General features: G+C 36.0%; 1 protein-coding gene across 10 annotated transcripts in view; it reads right to left on the bottom strand.

Moving 5' to 3' along the window:
• The window catches only part of RALYL (RALY RNA binding protein like), a 356,105-nt gene that overhangs the window by 163,776 nt on the left and 172,520 nt on the right, over positions 1 to 19,809 (bottom strand). For all 10 annotated transcript variants that reach the window (XM_015855864.2, XM_032442788.1, XM_015855865.2 and 7 more), the window contains one exon: positions 14,916 to 15,194. In XM_015855864.2, the coding sequence (XP_015711350.1) occupies positions 14,916 to 15,171 (256 nt within the window). In that variant the 5' untranslated portion in view covers positions 15,172 to 15,194. The remainder of the gene's footprint in view (positions 1 to 14,915; positions 15,195 to 19,809) is intronic.

Genomic DNA, 19,809 nt, shown 5'->3' with positions numbered 1-19,809 from the left:
CACCTTTTTATTCCATGCTGAAGAACTCATCATCAAAGTGTTAGATGCTGTGCTTAGAGAAGTAACAATTCTATCGATTTTTCTATTTATTTGCTATTTTGATATCAGTGTCCTGTTTTCTTCATCTCCAGGCTGAGCATCTTTGTGCCATCTACAGAACTCATCACTGATCTCTGTTCTTTTTGAGATTGTGAGAAGGAATGATTAAAAATCTGATTCTACTATGAACTGCACTAATGACATACACTCGCTGTGCAATTACTTCCCACTTACAAGTCTTTTGAGATTTCTTTTTAATCCTATTGGCATTTGCCATAACAGTGTCATAAGACACCTTCTTAATCAAATTTCCACTTGGAACGAATCAAGTACCTTGCAGAAATTTGTTATATCAATTCAACATTATTACCTAGTGTTGGAACACACATTAGAAAAAGGGATGTATTGTGCATTTCTACAGACCTATTTTCATTAAAGTCATGTTGACATCAGTAACATTATCTCCATGCTCATCCTTGATTAGTCAAGCCCTGTGCTAGGAATTTCATTACTTGTCCCTTACAGTTTAAAACAATTATAATAAAACTGTTATTATGCAACCTGGCCTTTTTTTACCATCTTGAATTATTTACATAAAATTCAAATTCTTCTTATTCTCATGGGGCTGATCCTTGGCAGAGAGGCCAGGATAGCAGCAAACAGGACAGAAAAAGTGTAAGGGTGGTGAGGAGTGGGACACCAAAGATCCTGGGGAAATATTTGCCCTAAAGTAATCTTGGTAAAGAGGAAGGCAGACATCAGTTGAATAAAACAACAACCAAAGTATTTGGTTTAAATGACTAAGCTAAACAGCAGTACATGTGAAACATGAGGATTTGTAGTGAGTGGGACAAGAAGGGAGTAGGGCAGGAGAAGGTCTGTTGGGATTCTGCCAGATGTGGCCCCATGGCACTGGGTGCTCTGCCTGAACTTAGCAGCATGGGCTCTCCCTAGGAAATCTCAGTCACTGCCTTCAGCTCACCCACGGCTGGCATGGGGCACCCTGGGACCTGGACCCTGGACCCACTGGGTAACCTCCTGGGAGCTTCACCCGACTTTGAGATGGTGAATAGTTGGTTTGGGCAGCCACATCTTTCAGATCACAAGGCTGCTTTGCTGGGATTAGCTTTAGGAGAGGATTTAGAAATCTTAAAGCATTTGTTAACATTTAGTGAATGTCTAGCATCCTACTGCTGATGCTGGTATTGGTAATGAGTTCAGATTTGTCATTAACAAAACAATAAGCTGCTTCAATCCTGATTTGCTTTAAATTATACTAAGTGAGCCATTAATTTCTGGGAAAGTTCCACCCTTCTGTAACTTTAACTTCTTGCTGAAGATAATCCTCAGAACATTAGTAGTTAAGATCCTCTCTGGAAAACTTCCCCATTAGTTCTTTAGAGACAAAAATTAATTTGACCTCAGGATTTAAAGATAACTTTTAAACAGCTCTCTTATTTTACAGGTTGGATGAGGCTCAGGGCAATCTGATCTAGTACTCGACCTAGTCGGTGGCAACCCTGCCCATGGCAGAGGGGTTGGAACTTGGTGATCCAATCCAAGCCATTCTATGATTCTATGAAACATGTAACCTTCATTCAGTGATTCTAATGTATCTAGCAATTTCCAAACACAAAAGGAAAATTCCTAACATATCCAGCTACATTTAAAACACAACAAAAAAATAAGCACACACATTTATGCCCAGGAATTAACTGACCGCCTTCTCTCAAATTCTCTATTCTTTATGCTTTAGCTACTCATAAACCCAATATTTCTTCATCTTCTATTGTTTAAATCACTACAGCTTTCTCAAGTTATGTTTTTTTATGTGGCAATTTTAGACACACCAGCTTTTTTTCATTATTATTCATTTTTTGGCAAGTATTGAAATATTTTAATTGTTCTTTTTAACATTTTCCCATCTCAGCTCTTTCTCCAAATTGAGCTGACTCATCTCTATTTTCAAGGTTTATGAAATTGGCCCTTATGGGCAGCAAATGTAATAAATATGATCAGTTGGTGAGCATTCGTATTTAAACAATCACTGTGCCTTTGTTCCATAATTGGTTCTTCTCTATCTATCAGTACTGATATATTTTTTTTCTGCAACAGATTCTAGATTTAGGAAATTGATTTTTTGCAACAGATAGAAATTTGGCTTGGATTCAACTTAAACATGAGAAGACTCAGTGAGGTCCTACTTTCTGCCTTTTTACAAGATTCGATACATTATTCTTTCTTTGTATTATTTAATATAAATAAATAAATAAATCTAGATTCTTGAAGGAAACTAAGACAGTATCCTTTTACTGCGACATCAAGAGCATAATAGCATGTAGTCTGAAGGAAGTCTTTTTGAATCAGAATGTCATAATACAGAACACAGCATTCTACTTTCATTCTAGATGCATTAGAATGGGTGCCAAGCAATCATTAGTAAGCACTTTTCATGTCTTGGCGTGTTTCAGAAAATGCTGACTTGATGAATGGTTAGATGACTAGCTTTCATTTCTGTAGACATAAAGAAATCATATGCCAGAATGAGTAAAAAATATGGTAGCCATCCTTTATTTGGGATTTTCATTGTCTCAGCTCATGAATTTTATAACTTCTTATAAATTCTAAGAACAATTTGACATTTTGAGCTAGTATCACAGAAGATTCCAGTGAATACTAATGAACTTGAACTGAAATAAACATGCCTACAGTGGTGATATAGTTCACTGTTGAAGTAACTCACTATACATGTACATATTGCATACCATCTTGAAACAGATGATTTGGGGTACTGTTGGTAATTTAAAAATAGTTGTTAAAAAAAAAAAGAAAAAAAAAGAGGATTGCCTTTGAATTTCTATTGCTGGAATGTCCTTTGCCCTTTCAGAGAAGCAAATGGATGGGGACAAGAAGCGCACTTAACTTCTGTGATAGCTAAAACTGCTGCCTTGTTCCCAAGACTGGGGGTAAATTCATTGGTACCTGCAGTGCCAGTCTCAACCCTGAACTCAACCACATTTTTGGCACTCCTTCCAAGACAGTGCATAACTCCAGAAGGAGAAGACATGAAGATACAATAAATCACAATTCTTCACAATTCTGTTCTGTGCACAGTTCCAATTAGCTGAATAATAAACACAGAGAAATGAACTCATGCAGTTAGCTTTTAACAAAACATTCCTGACTGGTTGTTTATGTCACTTTGCTCCAACAAAATTGAATGAGTATATATATATTTTTTTTCATTTTTCTTTTGGAAAATGATAACACAATATTGTTATTACAAGAAAATTGAATTTAATGTGTCTCTTGTCATGTCATCAGTTTTTCTCTATTTCTATTTTTCTTTCTTCTGTTTTTTTTCTCTTTCTCTCTCTCTCCTTTTTTTAGACATTCTTATACTTCAGAACTTTATCTTGAATCAATGCAGTTTGCAAGTGCTGGTGGAACAGACCAAAATTTCTACTTCATCTTGCACAACAGAAGAGCAATTAAAAAAAAACAAACAAGCAAACAAAAAAAACCATAACCACTTTGATTATTTACATCTAAAAAATGTCATTTTTTCCTGCCTTTTCTTCTTTGACAGCATGTGGATTTAAATGCATTAAAATCAAAATTTAAGAGTATGAAAGAAATAAAGCTGCAGTAAGTGTCAATTAACAGAAAATAAAGACCATGAAGGCAAGTGTGTGAAAATTCATGACTGCATTACCAGCTGCTGCAATGCTGTTCTGAGTGTTAATTTTATCTTCTGCAATTTGATTGTTTACATTCAACTTCTTTTTACTACTTTTGAACAAAAACTGGCCAAGAAACAAAATGAACTACAAGAAAGCAAAAATCTAGAACAGTGACCATCTCCTTGCTTATAAATTAGCCTGCCTAGAAGTAATTCCAGCAACTCAGTTTTCATGTTCCTTTGAAAATGATACTACGATTGCTACTCCAAAAGTAAAATCTCATATTTTATTATGTTGGCCTGCACCTTCAGAGGCAGATGTTGGTTGCATGGTACTGGTGGTTGAACCTTCCCACCATTATTCTGTTACATTTTGTTACTGTGTGAAGGATGGCAGAAGAGGGGCTGTCTGGCACAGTGGCATCTGACACAGAATTGTATATGAAGCAAAGGCATGCCCCTGAATTTCTGATGTGGCAAAAATGTTACCTGTTGGTTTTCACTGACACTGGCTGAATGCTTATAGAGACCAAACAGTGGATATGAGCACTTTGAGGGTGGTGCCTTTCAGTAGCAATGACAGCAATGTGAAACAAGACACAATCCGGATGGCCATACAGAGTTGTCACATAATGAAATTAAGTGTCTCAATCAGCTCATCAGATTGATGGAATCCAACCAGGGCACTGAGTGTGGAGCTGAACATTGGCTTCAATGCACTGGAAACAATATTCAAAACATTGGCAACAATAAAATAGTGTTTGCAAAAAGTTTGCATCATGTCTGTCCTGAAAAATGCTAACACAGAAACATCAAGAACACTGTCAGGATCTATTGAGCCAATACAAGGCTGAAGGTGACAGCTTCCTGGATTGCATCATTACTGGTCAAGAGTCAGGATGCCACTACTACAAGCCAGAGTCAAAATAGCAGTCCATGGAGTGGCAATGTGAATTCCCCATTGAAGAAAAAGTTCAAGAGAGCCCTCAGCAGGTAAAGTGATGTGCACTGCTTTTTGGGATTAGGAAGGGGTTGACCCGTTTGCAATCACTGGAACAGACCATCAACTCTGACTGCTACATTGTGATGCTGACTATGCTGAATGCTTCAACTTCCAGCATTAGGCTAGAGAAGACAATTTTTAGCCTGCAACACAGTAATGTAAGGACCCACATGATTTTGAAGAGAAGTTGGACTAAATATAGTCCCTTCCAGACTAACTTGTTCAGTAATTTAATGATTCTATTACAGAATTAGATCAAGAGATAAAGTCTAGCTGAACAAATCATAGAAAACAAAACAAAATTTGAGATGTTGTTTTATCACATAGAGTACACCTGAAACTGCTTCAGATTTTGTGAAGCAATGGTTTTCTGTAATTTTGTAGCTACTATAAATTTGCTTGGTTCAAACTTCCCATTTTTTACACAAAGTGTGTGTTTCTTGCCTGAAAGACTAATTAAACAAATATAAAGTTCATGAAGAAAACTTAACATAGCAGTAAAACAAGAAAAAATTGCATAACTCCCAAACTAAAAGACTTATTCCTACACTTCATACTTATTATAGTTCTGTTCCTTTCCCTTTCATATTTGTGTGTAGCATCACGAGCAAAATGAAAGCAAGTATAAGAGACTTAGAATTTTCCATTTAACTGCAAATAGTAGAAGTGGTACAGATGTCTGCAGCAAATTACCACTGCAGCCAATTTGAAATCATCTCTTTTCAATGAGATTTTAACAATGCTTAGGAATGACTATGATCATAACAAAAGTGTTTGAACAATATCATATCAGTGAGCATTCACATGGGAGAGAAGTCTAGATAAACAAGGAACAGAACTAGGCTGAAAAAAAAAATGTCATAAAATGCTGAAATGAGATCTTTCTTGTGGTAGATGCTGCCGTGTAACAATGTGGGGCATAGACATATCTGTGTTAACCAGCTCACAGGATATCCTCACTTGCAGCTGAAAGAAAAGTTGTAGGTAATTCTCACATGGATTAGTTATGAAAATGTTTGTATTTTTTTCAGACCAAGACAGTATAAGTTTTCAGTTATCTACCACCTGACGGGACTAAGGCCAGGACTCATATTCCTTTATACTAAAATTTTATATTAAATACCAAAGTTTATACTAAAAAAACCAACACCCTACTTTTTCAGCTTGCCTTTTGAAAATGACAAGTCCTGACATAAAAAAAACAAACAAACAAACCTGCAAGCAGTCTGCTTGAGCTGCCATCAGTTTTCCAGGAAAGGCTGAAGTTGGCCAGTTAAGCAGTTGTAATGATTAAGAATTATAGTTTCATTAGGGGAAGGAGAAGCAGTATTGTAGAGTTTGAGCACTTCACTTGGCAATCTCTCTTTTTGACTGTGAATTTCACTTTGTCTTTATAAAATACTGAAAAATAATTGGTTTTTTACTAAGATGTTAGTATTAACTTTTCCACTTATGTTTATGATTTTTGACAAAGTTTTCTGTCCTTTAGAGGGCTGTAGGACAGAGCATGAAACTTGAGGGTGACCCTTGAGGAGAAAGAAACAGAATACCTCTACTGTATTTTCCTTAGGTGTAAAAGGAAATTAGACTGAAGACATGAAGTGAAGTCTGGGGCAGCAAATACACTTTAGTAAGCATTTCTAATCTCAGTTAATAATACTTGCATTTTATCTGATCTTGCTGTTAAGAAGAGAAAGAAAGAGGGTGATCACACAGATTTCTGCCTCCATGAACTGAGACTACTTTATTATTTATTTATTTATTTATTTTGCTACAGCAGGAGTCTTGTGGGATGAGTATTAATAGCTATACATTATTCTCCAAAAGCCTACAGGATGTTGGGAGAGGAATCTATTTCATGGATTTAACAATTACAGTGTAGAAGACTAATAGCAAGGCTGAGGTTTGCTGGATTCCACAATTTACTAAAATAGCATTACTCTGTTCTGTCATACTTTCTATTCTGAATACCTGATAAAAAGCAAACATACTTCCAATTGCAGATTAGAAATGTAAATATTATCAAGGCAGATTTAGAAGATAAATCATATGACTTGTGTATTTCCTCTACATCCTTGAGCAGACAGATTAAAATATTTCCATGTACCTTTTAGAACAAGGTCAGCTTTTAAAATGTTTTAACAAAAGAGTGAGAAAATGTGGAGATATGACAGGTAGCAGATGTCTCATAGTCTCATAGTCTCATAGTCTCATAGTCTTGTGCGGGTTGGAAGGGACCTTAGAGATCATCGAGTCCAACCCCCCAGGATTTGAGCCTCTGTGTAGCAGAGCGGCACTTCTACCACTTGCGCCACAGGGGGGATTCGAACCCAGGGCCTCCGCTGTTGCAAAGCAGCATTCCTACCACTGCGCCATGATGTTAGAGTGTCACGGGTTAAACCATGACATAGAGGCATCAACACAGGTGATACTTGGTCAGCTACTGAAGAAAGTATTGGCAAACTATTGTCAGACTAAATATTTCTATTTGTAGTGAAGGAACTGAACAGAATTTAAGTTGAATCAACCTAGATTAAAGAAAAAATATGAAGATGTAGAAAACATGAGACCTCCTAGGACTAAAACAACAAAAGTTGCAGAGTATTCTAGAGATAATTTTTGTATTTATGTACAGTACATCCCACATGAGGTGCTAAAACAAATGGTACGAGAGAGCCTATTATGACTGCAGTGTTATCTTTCCATGATATTATGACAGCTCAGAATGAAATACAGAACAAATTTTATCGAGATACATGAGGAGTAAATGCTGAAGTACTGAAAACTTCAAGGCAATGTTGGCTGAGATTCTATAACAGTACTTCTGGGATTACAATGGATACGTCTGATAGATTCATGACCAAGTAAATATTTTTTTTCAAGTGCATCTGAGAGTGAAAGTATAGCTTTTTATGAAACCCAGTGGTGATGTGACGAAGGAAGTAGCACTTAGTGCAAACAAGATCCTATGTTACACACACATCAAGCAGCAAACAAGGACAAAGAAAGGTCTTGTAATAGCATGTTGACTATGATATTAGGATGAAGACATAGTCCAATGTATACATGTGTTATATACATACACTGTCTTGATAGTAAGCTTTCCTTATGAGAATATTTGCTGATAGCAAGTAGTCATTGCTAATGCAAACAAGCATTATTCAGAACACAAAACTTTTTGACAGGCACAACTCTATAATATTTAGCAATATATGAAGTGTTTCACAGAAGATCTCAAGCAATTAAAAGTTAAGATATTCCCTCATGGGTTTATCTGATAGCTACAACTTATTTCTCAGTATGTACTTAGTACTTTTCTGAACATGCGGAAGTTTTAGTTCTGCCAGAATGTCAGATCTAAATTCATGTTTTGGTTTTCATTACTTCAAGTTATCAATCCCAGTAAGAGTGAAATAGAGTATTTTGTTACGTATCAGGTGTAAAACTCACTCATTCTCATTCTAGTTATTGTCAGCCTATGAGTGTGGCTCATTCCATTAAAATATGCTTTTAATTACATGATAAAACATTCATTTTACTCTTCTGGAAAAAAGCATACATTATTTGTGCAATGCTGTCCTGAACAGCTGATTGATGATTGTTAAAAATAACTCTTCTTTCCTTTATCAGTTGCTTTATATGCATGGATAGACCCTGAAATTGTTCACATCAGTGTTACTATAGGAAGGATGAGAATACTGATTAAAACAAACAAACAAACAAAAAAAATAATTAATCAGTCAATCAATCAATCTAATAGAACTGCAGAGAGACAACTAGGGTCTTTTGGGGTTCAAGAACATTAAGTCAATTGGATTACATCACTGTATCATAGAACCATAGAATCACAGAGTGTCCTGGGTTGAAAAGGACCACAATGATCATCTAGTTTCAACCTCCCTGCTATGTGCAGAGTTGCCAACAGCCAGACCAGGCTGCCCAGAGCCACATCCAGCCTGGCCTTGAATGCTTCCAGGGATGGGGCATCAACAACCTCCTAGGGCAACCTGTTCCAGTGTGTCAATATCTCTGTGTGAAAAACTTCCACCTACAGTCTAACCTAAACCTCCCCTGTCTCAGTTTAAGACTGTTTAAGGCCTTACTCTAAGGCTGAGGGTGAGATGGCTAGGGAGCACACACTTCAGAGAACAGAAAATGGGTTTTGTCTCATGACTCACATATCTTTCCCTCTGAACTGAAAATGGAAACAGAACATTGAAGTCTTCTGGGATCTGTAGTCTGTTCTTTTTCTTGTGGGAAAGGTATCAGGAAATATCAACAATCCGTGGAACTCCCAGTGCAATACATGATGTGGAATACCAATAACAAATCATAAAACTATGGCATACTGTTAAGTGTTCAGTGAGAACAAAGTGTGCTGTGTATCACCCTTATCCCAAATATGGGAAGAGATTAAAACTAAGAATAAAAAGTCAATTCTAGTTGGTAAAATATAACTATGAACTAAGTTGTGGAAGAGTAATTTTTCAGAAATTCTGTAACAGTCTGTTCATGCTTGGGGCTGGATGATGAGGAAACAATCTACAGTCACACAACTCTAGCCTGCTGTTATGATAGCTGGAGACAAGTAAGTAACAGGATTGTTTCCATATATTGTGAGTTACAGTTGTACAAATGAAAATCTTCTAGGATTGTAATTGCATGACACTGACTGAAGGATGACAAAGTTAGAACTGAACAATCGCTAATTCAGTTTTGAATTTTCTATCTAAAGAAAGGTTAGTCACAAAAGAAATTGAATAAATGTCAGTTTTCAAGCCAAAGTTAATTGTTTAACAAATGAGTTTACTAAAGCAGTAAGTATTTATTTATTCTTACTGCACACAATCATGACATAATTAATGTAGTCTGGAACTTCAGTTTGAAATAAAGAGTTGTTTCAGTCTGAAAAGTACTAGTTCTACAAATACTTAGTTAAGCCCTTCAGTGTTGCAAGACATAACAATTATAAAGTAAGGGAGATCTGATTTGAGTAGAAGCAAGGGAAACAAAAGGAAAAATAGCCCTATTGTCACATCAATTCAATTTACAACAAAGGTATATGTCAAGTCTCTCTAAAGGCTCTCTTTATTACCTTCTCTCCTCCTTGGATATTTTCTACTGGGTAGTCATCATTTAGAAAGCCCCTGCGGGACTTCTGTGCTTCTCAGAAGAATGTGCAATAGAGTATATCACCCAAAATAATTATCTGAAACCACCATCTTACCCGAGGCTATATGTCAGTATATGCTCACTTGGAGACTGCATCTAATTTAGACCTGAAGGCAGACATACGTGAATAATACTTACAGCAACAAAACAGGATTGAAGTTACATTGGAACTAATTTATAAGTTAAAAAGGGCATCAACTGAAGAACTACAGTGTCTTTTGCACTCTTGACATAGTAAGCTTTTTCCTTTCTTTCAGCATTTGAAAATGGTACTCTACAGTGACTTAGCAAAAGCAATAGGAGAGATAAATGCTACCAAGCCAAGGAACATTTAATTTGCTTTCTCATGGAGCCTGTGATGGTGACTTGGTCCTTATTCTGGTCCAAATAAAAAACTTGTTCTAGGGTTAAAGTGTGAAAAAACGTGTGTGAATAAGGAAACAAATGTGCCCTATAGTTATGAAATATAAGTCTATGAACTTTAAACTAATCAGAGACATCATGTACAATATATACACTATGTACATTATGATCACAGAATTACAGAATCGCAGGGGTTGGAAGACCCCTTACTAACAAAGGTTCCCTAGAGTAGATTGCGCAGGAAAGTGTCCAAGAAGCTTTTGAATATCCAGTCTCTCTCGACAGTTTGTTCCAATGTCTTTTACCTTTACAATAAACAAGATTTTCTTCATGTTCAGATAGAACTTCCTGTGTTCCAGTTTGTGCCAACTTATTGACCCTTGTTCTGTCACTGGGCACCACCAAAAAGAGCCTGGGCCCATCCAATTGACTCCTGTCCATTAGTTTTTTTAAGCATTGATAAGATTTTCTGTCTGCTTTTCTCCAGACTGAACAGCTTCAAGTCTTTCAGTTTTTCTTCATCAGGGAGATACTCCACATCCCTAGTAATCGTTGTAGCCCTCTGTTGGGCTCTGTGGAAGTTTTCTGTCTTTCTTGAACTGTGGAGACCAGAACTGGACACAGTACTCCAGATCTGACTTCACCAGGGCAGTGTAAAGCGGGTAGATCACCTCCCTCGACCTACTGGCCACACTCTTTAATGCACTCCAGGATGCCATTGGCATTCTTGGCCATGAGGGCACACTGCTGACTCACGGACAACCTGGCGTCCACCAGGACATCCAGGTCCTTCTCTGCAGAGCTTCTCCCCCAAAAGTCAGACCCTAACCTGTGCTGATGTGTGTGATTATTTCTGCCCAGGTGGAGGATTTTTCTTTGGAGCAAACAGATCTCTAGTCATCCTCTCACCATAGATGTGTAGTGGTTGTGGGAGAAACATGATATTTCTTCAGAATAATTCCTGCTCACACTGTCTCTGCCCCATGTGGCAAAGAGATAACTTGAAGATATGTTTAAATAGATAAAATCTTTTGAGGTGTTTACAGCAAAGCAGATTTTGTGTCTGTTTTGCCACAACTGAAAACATAATTTGCAGTTTCTATACTAATCTGAACACGTTCTTGGCTCCAGTGTTGAAAGAATTCACAAATCTATCATTGTGAAACAGACTCCTGTGCCTAATACTGACCTGTCTTTGCCTTGCTGTATGTTAGGAAAAAGTGCTATACCCTTGAAGACATAATATCACATCAAGAAAGTCCATGAACTTCATGGTAAGTACTTTAAGGTCCCTTTCTCACTTATTTTCATTGCATGTTGTACTTCATGGATCAGAAAACTTGGAAAGAACCACAAGGCTCATGAATTCCACTTCCCTGAAGCAATATCCATGGAGTAGCCATTACACAGCACTGGTTACCAAGCATATCAGTAGGAAATTGAGAGTTGTATGGGGAGACAAGTGATGATGACCCAGACAAAAGCTAGCAAATGCTGCCAATGCTTTAGATTTGTACTTGTAAGGAATTTTTTAAACAGAACACCTTGTTGTGTACTTGCAGGACTTATATGAAGCCTACACTTTGGAATCCCACCTTACGAGATGTATTTAGACAGGACTCTAATGTACATTCATGCAGTTCCTTTGCCTAAAACTGGATTGGAAAGGCATCGTTACCAATGAATTGTGTAACACTGTATATAGCTATGGGAATTTATAGGTTCAAGTTTTCACTTCTATTACACTGACAAAAACTGTTCCTGGCTAATGTAGCTAAAGCTGCTGCAAATAACATCATGGTTTTGAATGGCAAGACTTTATGGAAGATAGGAACTAACATTAATTGATAATTTGCACAAAATATAACTGATGTAGATTCATAATACAGTCCAAATATTCTTTCTTCTGTGGGGTACTGAGTACAGTTTCTATCAGGCATATAGTAAGGAATAATCTTTTCCAAATTTCCATTTTTATTTTTATTTTTTCCCAAACAGCTTTTGATAACTGACTACCATCCAGCCTTCAATATGTCAGTAATAGACTTCAATTCAATGGAAAACAAAACCTACATATGCTAATTAAGTTCATCTATACATCTATAAAACTCTTTTCTTGTCCCCTTACCGTATCTTGACTACTGTTATAAAATAAAGAATGCAAGGCTCTCAGGATGTAGAGCTGTCTTTCATCTGTAAATTATACAATCTGAAAATAATCAAGTGATTTCACATTTGTGTCCACCTGCTACTTCCCTGCATTCAAAAGCACAGTTTTCACGTAAATTATTTTTCTTGTTCATAATGCTAAGCAAATTTTATCTATCAGCTCCTCACTATTTTGAGACAACTATTAATGTGTATTGCCAATAAAAAGAACTCATAGAAGCAGTTTGTCTAAAAAGGAGTATCACTTTTACAAAATAATTTCCTTCGTCAAAAATACCAGTGACAACTATATTTCTCAGATAGACAAAATATAATATCCAGGTGAGGCCTGGAACTGTTAAAAATAAAATTTCACCTGGCTTACTCATTACATTCCTTGATACATCAGGACTGAAGAATGAAATATGCTATCACAAAACATTTTAATAATATACGTATTTAACTTAGTATTGGATAAAATTCCCATTATTATTAAAGTCTTTGGGCAGTCCAAGGAATTGACAATCCCTTGTTTTCCTTTACACCAAGTCCACCTGTCTTTGAGGAATACAAGGGCATCTTCTTCCACAAAGCACTACAAATATTATAGACTCCACAAGAAAAACAAAAAGAGACTAAAAACAGTAGTCATAGTAATAACAGATTTATTGCCTTAGGAAAACACAGTTTAAAAAATCTGGTCAGACCAGTGTGCAAGGAGCTGTAAATAATGCACTGATGGCATTACATGGCCTATTGCTCGGAGACTACGGCTCCAGGAAACATCTTCTAATAATGCCATCTCACAGACTGACTTTGCAGCCTTGATTTTCTCACTTGAGTTCTTTTATTTAACTCATATGTATAATTTTTCCTAAAAAAGTAGTAATTGCCCCTGAAATGTAATTGGATTTCATTAATCTGTGGTGGATTTATTTTTGCAGTTTTTTTTTTTAATTATTATTTAATGTATTTTTTTTTTTCTTTAAACCCACAACACAGGAGTTATAAAATTTAAAATTACTGTTTGTCAACTGTGACAAAATAACAACATACCTAACACAAACAACTCAGTTTCTACAAATAATCAGAAATAAAAATTTCCACAGCCTGAAAGTGAATAGGTCGCGTCCATTCTTTATGTTTTGTTACAGCCAAAGTACTAGCTTCACATCACCTTTTCCTGGCATAGCCATTACATATATGGGTTTGATTTAAGTAATATATCTCAGAGGTCTAGTGACATACGTCCGTATGTAATATTATTCATAATTACTATATATGTGATAGATGGGATTAGTACTATACTCCGGCTGATTGCATCATCGCCAGCCTCCAAATCTAAATGCAAATAGTTTTCAAAGATAACGGTTTTATACAATGTCATAGTTTCAGCTGGGATGGAATTGTTTACTTCAGAGTTTCTGTTATGACATTATGTTTTTGGTTCTAGAAGAAAAACACTGGTGTTTTTAGTTGCTGCTAAGTAATGCTGTACAGAGCCAAAGCCATTTGCATTAAAAGGTCCAAGAAGCTGCGAGCAAACAGAATTAGGACAACTAACTTAAATTGGCCAAGGGGATATTCAATGCCATATGACATCAAGCAGTAGGAGTTCTGAGCTGGGTGGGAGTTCATCCTTCTGTCTTCTGCTGCTCAGGAGACAAGGTGGGCATTAGTTGGGAGGTGGTGAGCAATTGCTTCTGCATCACTTGTTATATACATTCACATGTATATGTATATGTAGTCGTAACTATTCTCCTTTCCACTTTCTCTATCTTAATAAATAGTTTGATCAAGCCTTAAGTTCTACATGTTTTTTCCCCTGATTCTCTGCCGCTTTCACTGGGAAAGAGAGTGAGCAAATGACTGTGTGATGCTGAGCCACCTGTTGGGCTAAACCAAACAAAAAGAAAAGACAGAAATACACAAATATTCAAGATAAAGTTCTAGAAAATGAAGTGCTACATCTTTATATGTATATATATATATATAGTTTGGAATTCAAACGAGCAGTATCATGTGGGAATAACTTCAACCTGAGATTTCTGTAGTAAAAATATCGAAATGAATAATTACAGTTTGATTTGGTACGATTTCAAGGCCTAACAAAACTCATTCTTTTGCTTCTATCTAAAATCTTGCACAACACTGGGCTAGATGTTATTTTAGATTCATTAAAGGCAAAACAGCCACACCTATTAGTCAATTCTAACCATATCACATTTAATTTACTAACAGAGATTAAGAGAAAACACTTATAAATTCTTCACCCAATTAGTCATATTCACTGCAGTGAGTTCACATAGAGAATTATCAACACCCAAAACAAAACTAAGTATCTAGGCAGTGCACAGTACATCTAAAATTCTGCCAAACCCAACATACTAAAAATACACTTATAGGGAACAACGGTAAAACAAACTCACTAATCTCCAAGGCAACAGCAGCAGATGATGCAGAAAGGAAAGAGAAAACAGTATTTAAATGACGTGAGCAAGCACTTACCTAGTGGCTGCCCTGCGATGATCCTGGCATTCTCTCCTGCCACTGCTGCCCTGGCATGTCTCTCACTCATGTACTGTACAAATGCATAACCTTTGTGTACAGAGCAGCCAACTATTTTCCCATACTTTGCAAAGATTGCTTCTATGTCACCTTTTTTGACAATGGCTGTGTTCAGATTGCCAATGAAGACTCTAGAGTTGATGGACTTTGGGTCATTCTTATTGGTGACATTGCTGGTCTGTGTTTTGCCGGTCATGGCTGGATCACTTGGCTGTAACCCTTAAAGAAAGAACAAAGAGAATTATGTTTTATAATATGCAGTTACTCCTGGTCTGTTGATTTTTCCAGCAATAATTCACTTTTTCATTTTTTACTTAAGTTTTATCTAGACTCAGAAGAGTTGTATATTCTAAAAAATGATTATCAACAAAACCTAAGTAATACATATTAAAATCTTGATAATAAACCAAATTATACCTTCTCATTTTATAGATATAATATACAGCAATACATTTCTTAACATAATGCTCTGATAGTGGAGCTCTGCAGTAATCATATGTGGATTTGTGCTTGGAAATTCAATATTGACTTTTTAAGTACCTAGTCATCTAGAAATGACAAAGCAAGAGAATGAGTCATTATCTTATATCAAAGAAATGAACATCCAAGGCCGCATGCAGAGCAAACTCAAACAATGAATGGCTACTCTGCTTTTGTTCTCTGCTTTTGTTTGGTAAGTGTTAGCCAGAGCACATTTCTCACCAGTTAAATATCATTGTCTATCATGAGGAGAGTAGGACCAGTAACATATAATTCTTTATTGCAATCAATAAGTTTCCATTGGAACAATTTTCCCTATTAATACAGTGAGGGGAAAAAAAGAAGAAAAAAAAAAAAAAAGAGAGAGAGAGAGAAAGACAGGGTAAGCACAACTGGTTTACATGTCTAAAATTAAAAAAAAAAAAAAAAAAAAAAAAAGAACAAATTGCCTTAATTACATGAATAATTTTGGTTGCTGTTTTACTTTTCTTTCTGACGTAACAAAACCATGCGGGTCCTACCATTTCTCTAATGGAAAAAGCTACAGTATTCTTGGGGAAATGTTTTCTAAATAAGAAAGAACACTTTTTGTGCTCATCTAGCCCCCGTCTTTTGAAGTGCATTTGATTTTGTTGGCATGTATGTAAATTCCACCTGCCAGGTGGTCCTTCCATTTAAATCAATTTACTTAGAAGTGAAATTACCCCATGCTAGGTTTTCTTCAGTTATAATTGATAACAGACATGTCAAAAATGCACACCTTGTAAGAGTGAAGACTTATTTTTTAAGAAGGAGGCCATTCAAACAGCAGACAAATATAGTCCATCTCTTACAGCTAAGATTTATGTTACTATTTTTTAAATTGTTCTTACTTTTGATTATATCGCAGTAACAGTTCAGGCAAGAAGAGAGACCAGTTAAATACTTCTCACAGTTAAAGCTCAGTTCTTTTCACAAGATGAAAACGAATAATAAACTCTATTCTGGACACCCAGAGCTTGACATTAACTTGAAGAAATTTCACATTTAAAATCAATAACTACCAAACGTTAAGCCAGACTGAATCAAAAAGAAGCCATTGTTACTGAACTCCACACAATTTCTAGTGAACAAAACATCTGTAGTCATAGCTATCTGTACTTTGATTGTCTCCAAAACACATGATTTAAACCCCACTCTTTTGTGTAAGAACACACTATGGAGATATGTGGGCAATTCTCCAGAGTTCTAGAAAATGCTTTTTGAAAAGAGAACATGCAACTGAGGCTATAAAAGTCAAATACCATTTACTTCTGTAAACTCTTAATATAATATTTTACTTTATATTAGAACATTCAGAGAAATCACTGTATAACCAAAATAAGTTTTCTTGTAAATTTAACAATTTGAAATACATTCTGGAAATACAAGATATACTGCGTACATGCACAGACTTAAACATAGAAAACCAGGAAAACTACCTTGACAAAAAATGCCTGAACTTTTGAATATACATATATATATATATATATTATACCACTAGCTATGCATTTTCACCACTGATGAACAAGAGCCTGCATGCCATGCTTGTAGAAGTCACAGAGGTGGTGGCCACTGTTGACATGACTAAACATATCACCCACTGTTTCACCGTGCTCACATCCACTATTTTGGTCTCCATGAATGTTCAGCATTCAAAGATAAAAACTGCAGCAGTCAAGTATGAGGGATTCCTTTTTCACCAGCTATACCCTGACATTGCAAAAAAATACACCAGTGTGTTATGCACAAGCCAAGTCTTTTGGGAAAATCTCTCATGGGTAGCACTGCGTGTGTTTATGCAGACCTGGCAAATAAAGGTGTTATCATTATATTACTCATAACTGTGTTATTGTTCTCTGTGCACATTTATCAAGTCACAGAGAAAATGTCTGGCTTTTGGTCTCAAAAGCTTGGCTTGTAGTTCTTTTTCTTCCACTAACATGCTATATGACACTCAGTGAATCACTGTTTTATACTTTTCTTGCCACTTTTCAGAATTCAAACTTGAATTTTTGTCTAAAAGAGCTCTTTACATGTATTTTTATAAAGCTCCTAATACAAAGATGTCATGATCTCAGCTGAGACTTCTGGGCACAACTAATACAATGATGATACAAATGAAAAGGGAAAAAAAATCTAAAGAAAATCATCTGCCTTTCCAAAACTGCATGGAAATTATAAACAAAGAATCTCTTTAATTATTGCCATCACAACTGTTTTCAAAACACCAGAGAACTAAACTCTGTAGTTCCTCTATTGTTTCAACATTTTAAATAGAACTTACTAAACTATTCATTTTCATTTCCTAAAAATTCTCATTTTATTTTGCCTACTAATTTAAATTGAATTTGAACAGTATGTTGAATGCTCCTTCAGTAATTTTTCTTTGCAATGCAAATTCATAGCTTTTTTTTTTTTTTTTTTTTTTTTTTTACTTTTATTTAACACAAAGAAAGGTAGTTTTCTGGTGGGTTCTCTTATATGCAAATGTGCAAATGTGCTGCAAAAATTCAAAGGGTAATGCTATGGGTGAGAATAATATTAACATGTGAATAATTTAGATCTGATTGCATTGTGTGTCTACATACAATACTACCGTGAATATTTTATCAAAATCAAAGATACATGTGATCTTAATGCAACGAGAAAGAACAATGCAAGTTTTACACCTCACATTATGTATCTGTGAATACTGAATTATATATATAATCTCTGTGTTATCAGTAATATCACAAAAAGTCATACAACCCTAGAAGTAAATGAAATGGCAAGGAAAAAACATATCTGAAATCATCTCATTTCTTTGCAGGCTTGTTGAAGGCTTTTTAAAGGCATCTTGCTAACTTGTTATCAATGTGGTGATTCTTTTTGGTAATAAATATCTTCTATAATACAAAATATATCTCTTAAGGAATGCTTTATAGATAATACATAGCACGAAATACACTTCATTACATGATGTAGCTGATTTAATTATTCCACTCAGATCTAGCTAGTGTAAGTCCTGGCATACTTGAACAAAGAAGTTATAAACTACATTGTTTCCATTATTAATTATGATCGCAGGTTCAGAAAGTTAAGTTTGTAAACCTGCCTTAAATATTTGTTGTTTGTTTTTGTTTTTGTTCTTTCACAGGAATGTAAATGACTAAAATGAGATCCTTATTGCACAGTACACAAATTAGGAAAGTCCAAATGGGTGTCACAAAGTGCTGAAGAAAAGGATTGATTTTAAGTCATGGCAGCTTCCTTCACATTTCCATCATTTTTGTATGAATTTCTGAAAAAGACAAAGCTGGAAGTTGGAGCTTTCAGCTGAGTCAGTGTCACAATATAGCAGTCAGAGTTGATGGTTCATTCCAGGAAAAACATATTAATTACCCCTCTTTTCACCTAAAAGACAGTGCACATCACTTTAGTTACTGTGTCTAGAACCTTTTCATTTAGGCAGAATTCAGATGTCTCCACACCACGGACTTCTGTATTAACTCCTACTCATACCAGCGACCCCACATCTCATTATCAAGTAATGATGTAATCCAGTAAACTGTAACATTCAGCCTTGTATTGGTTACATAGCTTCCAACAAAGCTGTATATTTTGAAGACACTCTTCATTTTGTGGTGTGACACTGCATATGTCTATTCAGAAGACTGCTTGTCTTTCATGTTGCTGCTTCCAGTTCTGAAAGGCATTGTGTCTTACTCCAATGTATAGGAGGGAGAGATGGTTCATTTAATATATGTATACTCAATTATGAGATGAAGACACTATGGGTCAAATGTTAGCCCAACCAATTTATTACAAATCCTAGTCATTTAGAGAGATGGGGAAGGGAAGATGGGCAATAGAAAAGGTGGGAAATAGAAGCAAGGGAACTTTGTAGAAAGCAAGAGGGAGATAGTGACCACCTTGGGTTGAGCGTGGTTCGTAGTTCAGTCATTGATCTTCAATAGGGGTGGGTCATCAGGCGTTGTTATTCTCTTAATGATGATGATGACTGTGACTATCTTTCCAATGGCAGTACAGACTTATTTATAAGTCCAAAGTGGTTGAGTCAGCTCTCTTTGGAGTGCCAGCTTCTGGCTTTTGGATCTCATCAGGAACTCCTTTTGCTCCCATCTTCTGGGCCTTGCCAGCAGATAAGAGGGAACATGGAGGCGCCAACTTGTATCTTGCCTTCACAGAGTACAATCCCCCAATCTCTCATAGCAAGCTGAAGTTATTTGGTCACAGGCCAGATCTTCTGTCAGCAAACAGTCCTGACCACTCTTTTCTGAAGGCAAACAGCTCCAAAGAAATGCTTTCAAATGTAAAATTGTCCACACATCAT

The sequence above is a fragment of the Coturnix japonica genome, chromosome 2, assembly GCF_001577835.2.
Source record: "Coturnix japonica isolate 7356 chromosome 2, Coturnix japonica 2.1, whole genome shotgun sequence".
Classification (NCBI taxonomy): Eukaryota; Metazoa; Chordata; class Aves; order Galliformes; family Phasianidae; genus Coturnix; species Coturnix japonica.
This window is presented reverse-complemented; position numbering and strand designations above follow the sequence as displayed.